This window comes from Triticum aestivum, chromosome 1A, assembly GCF_018294505.1.
Source record: "Triticum aestivum cultivar Chinese Spring chromosome 1A, IWGSC CS RefSeq v2.1, whole genome shotgun sequence".
In the NCBI taxonomy this organism is placed as follows: domain Eukaryota; kingdom Viridiplantae; phylum Streptophyta; class Magnoliopsida; order Poales; family Poaceae; genus Triticum; species Triticum aestivum.
Genome location: NC_057794.1, coordinates 546,125,440 through 546,134,468, shown reverse-complemented (window position 1 = coordinate 546,134,468; position 9,029 = coordinate 546,125,440). Strand labels below are relative to the sequence as shown.

The 9,029-nt window shown below is 44.5% G+C and overlaps 1 protein-coding gene across 1 annotated transcript; it reads right to left on the bottom strand.

Annotated features, from left to right (window-relative positions):
* Positions 1 to 5,753: 5,753 nt before the first annotated feature.
* LOC123180320 (probable polygalacturonase At1g80170) lies at positions 5,754 to 8,676 on the bottom strand. Its single transcript, XM_044592347.1, has 9 exons — positions 8,346 to 8,676; positions 8,115 to 8,246; positions 7,859 to 8,029; positions 7,745 to 7,771; positions 7,458 to 7,665; positions 6,959 to 7,040; positions 6,737 to 6,845; positions 6,374 to 6,490; positions 5,754 to 6,272 (listed from the first exon to the last, which is right to left on the bottom strand). The coding sequence occupies exons 1-9, from the start codon at positions 8,505 to 8,507 to the stop codon at positions 6,036 to 6,038; spliced, it is 1,245 nt and encodes a 414-aa protein (XP_044448282.1). The 5' UTR covers positions 8,508 to 8,676; the 3' UTR covers positions 5,754 to 6,035.
* Between the last annotated feature and the right edge of the window lie 353 nt (positions 8,677 to 9,029).

Genomic DNA, 9,029 nt, shown 5'->3' with positions numbered 1-9,029 from the left:
TTAATTTTCTTTGTTTCATTCCTCTCATGATCTTTAAAACCCATCCTCTCCAAGACATAACGTCTTGCATGGCATGGGATAAGCTAGTCGAATTGTAAAAGACAAAAAATACACGTTGAAGTAGTACAAGTCGAGCTTAATTACAAAAAAAACACTTTGCGTCGTAGCTTACCGTATCACAATTGAAGGCCTCCTTGAGCTTAATGCTGAAGCACCGATCTTCGTCCAGGTGAGGCATGTCGCAGAAACACCGGTCGTCGTGGCACCATGAGCACTCCCCCGGGAGACTTTCGTCGTCCGAGTACGACATTTCCTATGTTCATAATTCAAATATTAAACTTGTACAATTAAATATATGTATTATAAAAATTAAATTAGATCATTATTATTCATCACAGGTTGACTATCGGTCTGCCGAGTCTATATGGTGGAGACTCTCCCTCACTGATTCCTCCTCTCTGACATTTGCGACCGTCGATGTTGGTCGTTACTCCTTCTTTCCCAAGTGCATAACAAAGGTCTAGCACAAGGAAAAGAAGGAGAAACGACCCCCACGGCAACAGTTGGGATTCTTCGTCCTCTCTCATATATGGTGGATACACTCCCTCGCTGATTTTTCGACGTTCGGTGATGGAGCCTCGGCAGACTTAATGTCAACCCGAAATGTCGTTTAATTATTTTTCTAGAAAATCCAGGCCACTCGATATTTCCTGCATATTCTAGCACAAGTCATGCCAAAATTCATGAAAAATTCCGACATGGCCTTTGCTAAAACAGGACATATCGAGCGCCTGAAATTTGCCGGAACAAAAATTAATCAACACTCCGGCAAAACATAGGCCACTCGGAGGTGTAACATGAATATGACCGGCCACTTGGGCAACCACATATCCTATTTGAGCAAGACAAGACATACATGTTTTTATCTACATCATATCTTTTAGGACTCATATTGACATGGAGATTTGGCTGGTCTCACCTCGAGGTCGGAGGGGGTCGGTGACGGGGACGACGGCGGGGATGATGGAGAGGCTCCTTGATTTCTGCAAAAACAAAAACCCTACACTTACTATAAATAGAAATAGTTCTTACTAAATATAATTGCTTAAACTAAAAAAATAACAACAAATGTGACATGTTCAACTAGTTCTTACTAAATATAAACTTACTATAAATAGAAATAAACTAAAAATAAACTACTTCAACTAGTTATATTAATTTTCTTACTAAAAATACATTAGTTCTATTAATTCAACTAGTTCTTACTAAAACTAAACTAGTTCAACTAGTTTATTAATTTACTTACTAATTATTTTAAACACTTACTAAAAACAGTAAAAGAACTATATTGATTTTTCTCTCTAAACTAAACACTACTCCGTAATTAACATCTAGTTAAACCCTACTGCCCTAACCCTACTGCCCTAGTTCTTAAGCATCTACAAGTACTAACTAATTAGATGAACCCTACCTAGGTGCTCAAGCATCTACAACTACTTAAGCACCCATTGATGAACCCTAGGAATTTGTCCTAAAAACTAATTAAGTATCTACAACTACTGCCCTAATTAATATCTAGTTTACAATTAAGCATCTATAACTACTGCCCTAATTAGCATCTAATTTGATGAACCCTAACTAATTTGATGCACTAAATTTGATGAACCCTAGCTAGGAACCCTAGCTAGGCATAGGTAGGGGAGGAGGAGGAGGAGGAGGTGTAGACGTGCTCACCTCGGGTGCCGGCAGAGTTAGGGAGCGACCGAGGGAGGGGCAGGCGGCATCGAGGTCGGGGTCGGGCTCGGGTGCGCGACGGAGGGCGGTGATGTAGGGCGGCGACGAGGTCAGGGTCAGGGGAGGCGTCGAGGTCGGGGTCGGGGGCGGCGTCGAGGGCGTGTAGAGGGCGACAGGAGAGCGCGCGGTGGCCGACGGCAATGTAGGGCGATGACGGCGCGGTGACAGCAGAGGAGTTGGATTTGGGGGAAGTGGCTGTGGAGAAGAAGAACCGTGCGGTTAAGTCAAAAATAGCAGTAGCGCGGTCCAGAAAAAGCGCTATTGCTACATTAGCTATAGCTAACTTAGCTATAGCGCTGTCTGACAGAACGCGCTACTGCTGGGTTAGCTATAGCGCATGTCCTCAAAGCACGCTGCTGCTATGCCTTTCTCTTTATTTTTATTTTTCATTTGTTTTCCTTCATATTTTTATTTTTTCCCTTCCCCTTTTTGTATTTCTTCCATTTTCATTTATTTTTATATATTTTTCATTTGATTTTCCTTTCATTAGCAGTAGCGCTTTCTGCATAAAAGACGCTCCTACAACAATCTTAGCAGCAGAGCACTTTGCTTAAGCTCGCTACTGCTATTGGTAGCCTGGCGACAACAGTAAGGGAATTTTAGTTGCAGCGCTTCTTCGCTGAGACGCGCTACTGCTATAAACTTAGCTGCAGCGCGTTTCTTTGCCACGCGCTAGTGGTAAGGAGTAGTAGCGCTTATTTTTGTCCCGCGCTACTGGTAAGATTCTGTGTATAAAATTTTCCCTAGTAGTGTATATTGGACAGGAGACAATAACTATTTTATGAAAAATATTTAGAGGATATTCACAAGAATGTCAAAGTGCCAGACATATTGTTGTCGGCACTTAATAGGGGTAAAAAAATATGGGATGGAATCATGTATCCAGATTACCCATAAAAGAATTGGAACTTTGTGGCACCTTAACACAAATGATGCTTTCTACAGTATGGAAAACCCCGCATTCTTATGTTTGTTATTTGGATAAGGATGCTAAATTAAGAGATTTCTGCAAAAAGAAATACAACAGAGAAACAGCCCATTTGATGCTAAGTTGCTAACGGTTGCATTTGAAATGTAAATAAATAAATTATTGGTAATAATAGAGCAAATTCAATGGGCATTTCATGCAAGTTTGTTTAGTAGCATGTAAAAAATCAGAACAATCCTCGTTGCTGGGTAGTACGTAGATAACCTAGCTAGCTAGCTCGACGGAGAAGAATGCGGTGATACTGAGGATATCTCATCAGAAGGACAGATGGACGAACCTAGATGTTGCAGCATCGCGTCTCGGCCTGGGATCGCTTGTCGAGGTTGGGGACCATGCGGAAGTGACGCCTGCAGTTCTTAACGAGCGGCCGATGGCCTCCTGCCACCGGCGCTGCGCATCCTCTGAAGGATTATTCGCCAAAACCTCGAATGTCTTGAGTAAATCCATGGATTTTTTGCGTAGGTAAGGCATGATTGATGATTGATCAATCTAATTGATTGATCAACTCTCAGTCCATCTCTTTCTCCTACTTCTCTGTCCTTTCCGATCGGCCCATGTATAGTTGATAAATATAGCCTTGTTTATTTTTGATAGGTTGTTCAATGGATTAGGTAGTTCTTCATTAAAAGATCGCGAAAATAATGAAAAATGACTCACTATGTTCCCTCCCGTCTATAAGCGTAGGAATCCTCCCATGACGATTTTTGTTTGTCATTGACACATGGACACACCCAGAGGTGCCCGTTCCCAGTGTCTTTTATAGTAGTAAAATTGCAAAACCCTAATGCTGGGTTGGTTATACGCTACCTTAACAAGATCTTTAAATCTCGTTTTTAAAGAGAAATTACTAGTTTGCGCTAATAAATGGCGAGATCCTAAAGCTAAATTTATACTTTATACTTTATAAAATAAATATAATTTATAATAAACTCTTGTACTTTATTAAAATTTATTCTAGCACGGTATAATATAAGTGGATATATTTTTTATTACTTAGTTAGCTTTGTTTGTTCCATCAAAAAATAGTTAGCTTATTTTCACTATTGTTACTTAGTTACCTTAGTTAACCACATGACAATGATGCTAAATATTAAATATAATGCTCTTTGTAATTACACTAGTTTTCGCAATTTGTAGACATTTTCCTTAACAAGTCTTGAAACCAAATCCCTTTGAAGCATTGTTTCCTTAAAAATGAAAAAAATTGTGTCTTTTAACAAGGCCTTAGAACCAATTTCTTAAATACAAAATTGAACAAAAAAGGCATAAACTTATTTTAATTTTTTTTGAAAAAAAACTAGCATATTTTTTTACGTGTGTGTTTGTGTGTTCTTATGTGTTTTAATATCCTTCTAGATTGTTTCCTTATAAACATTATAAAGTATATTGCTTAACAAATATCTCGATAATGGTTTCTATTCTATATTTACTATATCGTGTACAAATAACTTGAAATATTAGTTTTAGAGATAGTTTTATCTAATGGTGGAGAAGTGTAAAATCCTAGTGTCTTCGACCGTAGGATTTACTTTTTGACTGGATCTTGTCATGTGGCACCTCCAGAATATTCTACAAACTAGCCTAGCTATTTGGTCCATGCTTCTCTAGAACAATCCTCTTAGAGCATAGCAACATGACGCACACATTTTGCGCTCTTGTGTAGGGATGCAAGCTTGGCGGGCTACTGGGCAACACCATAATACAAATGAAGTGTTAATTTTAAGTATCGATGAACACATATTAAATTTATGGATGAGTTCCATGGGACGATGCAGGTTGTAGCTTGCACCCATATTCTTGTGTCCCGAGACAAACTTCCCGCCTGCACATTGCCATGGTCGGTCATCACAAAACCTCCCCAAGCAAAGTTCGCTCTGCCACTATGGTCCGATATAGTAAGTTCCATGAGTCGACAAAGGCACAAAACTATTGACATATATAGCATATTGCACAAAAATATGTGACACCAAACTTCAAACTTTTAACCTTGCCATTTAAATAGAAACACATGTACATAATAGTAGGATGGGTGGCATGCTAAAATCCAACTATCATTACCTAGAGCGAAAACAATCACTAAAGATTAATATTATTTAAGGCAAAAGCTGAATCTGTATTTTATCCAGGATGTTCATATGCTCATTTTCTATACAAATTTGTATACAACATAAAGAATACCGGCACAAAATTTTCATAGTACAATCTTTGTTTTGCCCTCCATCACCCCAAGAGCCATTTTGCTAGTCCTAAAGGTGTTTCTCCTCATTTCAAAGGTAATAAACATCGAGGTGCTTTGCTATTGTGTTTAAACTAGCAAACTATTGTTTGCAGATTGCAATTTTCCTAACATCAGTCCAAGATAAATTGGTTTAGTCTCTTTTGCCTTTTATTTCCTTGCCAATAGTTTGCTGAAACAAGTAGAGCGACAAAGTGCAACACAATATAGCTATGAAGATATAATTACAAAGTCAAGATTCACAAACTTTGACCAAATTTATAGAGAAAATATCTATATAGTGCCAAATCAAGATTCACATTGTGGACAAGTATTCTGCCTAACATGTACCTAATGTTGATGACGATTAAGTTGGGACATTTTTAATGTTAAAGCAACCCGTTAAAACTAACAAAATAATGCTGGTTCCTTATGCTTAACTGTTGCAACTAGGAACAAACCCTCATTTATGATGGGATGCTTGGCAGATGTACGCCAAATCTGAAATTGGACCACTAGAAAGCCACCACAAAGTATCAGTATGTGCATGTTTTAATATAATTTTATGTCCACTTATAAGGAGTATGATAACCTCAATAGTGTTGGTTACTCATGTATTGTTTGTGTGGTGTGTTGATATTAAAATTTGCAGATCATGTAAATCTCCACCCTTGCGCAAAGAAGTTATATTGTGGAAAAGCACCGAAATGACACTCACAGCATCATTGGTGATATAAACTTGTTTGTGACATGTTATGAGACTACCACATGAAGAAATTATATTTTAAAAATAAAAATGATAGGCAACATCTCTAAGGCAATTACCGCCTCCATGCGAGCAACAAATCAATTAGTGTTGCCAAAAACATTTGCACTATATGTTTCATATTGTGAAAACAGAGCCCAGAATAAAAAAAAGATAAGACGTTTGATATATCTAATTCATGTCACATGCACTATGTAGGAAGCTAGTATATGTCGAAAACACCGGCAGACTACGCAAACAAACAGACGGTGGAACACATCGTTCGACGACCATCACGGGTCACCGTTGGCGAGGCAGGAGGCCGGGACGACGACTCCGACCGCCTTGCCGGACGCCCTGTAGCAGGAGGCCGTCGCCGCGCCCCCGCCCACCACGGTGAGGTTGACGTTCCTCAGCTCCAGCTCCGTGCACGGCGCGGTGTCGCTGCACGCGATCTTGATCGCCTGCGCCGTCGCCGACGTGCCCCTCACGTCCACGAACTCCACCTTGCGCACCTCCACCGCCTTGGTCTGCACGCCCAGACACACAGGTTTAATTCACGCTTCAGCCCTTTGCGTCACACGATTCAGAGACGGTAAAAATGCAGTAATCCGGCACGTTGCAGGCCTACCTGGTTCGCGCAGGGGGTCGGCTGGTCGCAGTAGTACTGGTCGATGATGATGGGGTTGGACACGTTCTTCATCACGATGCTCTCGAACCTCAGATCGCGGGCAGAGCCCATCCCACCCTGAAGCAACACGACACAAGTTGGTTGCACATGTTGCAGTGAGAGTGTTTTTACTACGTACTCCCTCCGTTCCGAATTACTTGTCACAGGTATGGATGTATCAAGATGTATTTTAGTTCTAGATACATCCATTTCTGCGACGAGTAATTTGGAACAGAGGGAGTATATCCATTTCTGCGATGAGCAATTTGGAACGGAGGAAGTATTTCTATAACAAAACTGTTCTTGTCTTTGTTAAATTATTACCTGCCAGCTCTTGATCCGGACGCCATTGGTGGTGTTGGTGAGCAGGCAGGTGTCCACCCTCACGCTCTCGACCCTGTCCGTGGTCCGGTTCTTGCCCAGGCTCCCGATGCTGACCAGCACAACGTGCTGCGTGTTAGTGCTGCACAACACTAAATTCTAGCAGCAGCTGGGTTCAGTGGGTTCAGTGAGTAGTAAAGAGGTGTTGCACGGTGGTAGTAGTACCTGATACCGTGGCCGGGCCCGCACGAGATGTCTCTTACGCGGACGTCCGAGCAGTTGCCGACCATCGACACGCAGTCGTCCCCTGATGCATACAAAGCGACCACACTGGTGTAGATCAATCAATCATGCTGCTACACTATGTAACTCTGTGCTGCAAATGAAGCGTGTGAATCTGAATTTCAGAACAGAAAAATCTAATTATCGGCAGCAATGTAGGACCGAACTGCATTTCGCTGTCAAGTTCACATCCATTTACGTCATTATTCTTCGTATCCCGGCCTGCGGCTGCTATCTATTTTGTCAGATTGTATTCGGTCAAGGTTCAACCAGCCGCCACCTTTGATCTTATCTTTCAGAAGAAGAAGAAGAAATGCAAGCAACGCTTTTGCAACAAGATTTGCAAGCGCGGATGATGTTAAGGCGTTGCGGTCTGACTCTGACGGGGAGAGGTCAGAGAATACAGCCATACAGAGCACACTCGATACTGGTGACAACGTACCCGTGGAGATGAGGTTGTCCGTGATCTGGATGCGGGAGGAGTCGTTGAGGTGGATGCCGTCGGTGTTGGGGCTGTCCGCCGGCGCCACCACCCGGAGGAAGTTGGCCTTCACGTCCACGCACCGCGTGAAGGACAGGTGGAACTGCGGCCCGTTCTGCAGCGTCACGCCCTGCACGCTCACTCCCCTGCACTCCTCGAAGTGCAACGCCTGCAACACAACAGCATCCCAAAACCATCAGATTAATCTCGCCGCCGGTTCAAGACCGAGATTCAGGTCGTCGACTCACCCTCGGAGGAGGCCGCGTGTTGCAGGGCTGCGGGAAACCAAGATACATGTGTCACTCTAAGAGTTGAGAGGCAGGTGATGGCGGGTCGACTGGTAGCTACTAGTGACGTGGTACCTGGGTCTTCTTGCGCTTGCAGGAGCGCGCCCACCACTCCTGCCCGACGCCGTCGATGGTGCCGCCGCCGCTCACGGACAGGCCGTCCACGCCGTAGATGTACAGCCACTTCATTGGCTCCCTCCCCGCCCACTCGTCGGGGCTCGCCGGTGCCACGATCGTCCCGGCAATCTGGCCAGCGCCGCCGGCAACATCAAGAAACGCACGCGAGAACAAGGGACTGCGAAACTGTTCACAGGGGAACGCACGTACGTACCAGCAGCTTGAGCTTCTTCTTGCAGGGGCCGGAGAGCTGCACCGGCCAGATCCGGTAGGCCTTGGCGACGGGCACGGCGAGCACGGCCTGCTCCTCCGAGCCGCACGCCGCCGTCCACGCGTCCACGAACGCCTGACCACCCATCGAAACAGAGCGCGCCCAGAGCATAATTAACCACGGCGATCGACGTGTAACAATCAATCTGTCAGAGAGCGTGTACATATGCGTCACCTGCGTGTCGTTGGCAATGCCGTCGCCGACGGCGCCGAAGTCGTCGAGCGTGAGGAGGACGCGGGCCTCGGCGGCGCCGGAGAAACACAGGACGGCCGCGCCGACGACCGCCACGAGCCCACGCAGCACGGACGCCGCCGGAGTCCTGGCCCCGGGAACCATTCCCGCGCCGAATAAATCAGCTAGCTAGCTCTGCTCGGGGCGCGCACCGCCGCACCGCTGGCACCGAGCGGCATAAAGAAGTGAAGACGGGAAGCGGCGAGAGGACGGACGGGCGGGGCGAGCGGATTGCTTGCACGACACCTAGCGTGTGCCGCCCTTGCACCTGGCCCGCTTTTTCCCGGGAAGCAAGTGAATTCCATCCGTGATTTTGTCGGGCGATCGCGAGATTTCCGCGTGTGGCGAAGGGGGTTCATTTGAGTTGCCTGCGGATTGGGCAACACATTGCTGCGCTTTCGTTTGATTCGTAGCCATGTCTTGATCAAAATGCACTGTATATTGCTTTATGTTAATGTAGGTTGGTATAATTGGACAAGTGCTTTACTATGGGGCAAGTTATGGGATGGTATAACGAGCCATTGGAAGGGGATCGGCCGATCAGGGTAATTTTGTGCAAACGCTGCATGAATCGTCTAAGCTTGATTTAGAGGTTTTTTTCATCTTTGCTGTTTTAAGTACTATGAT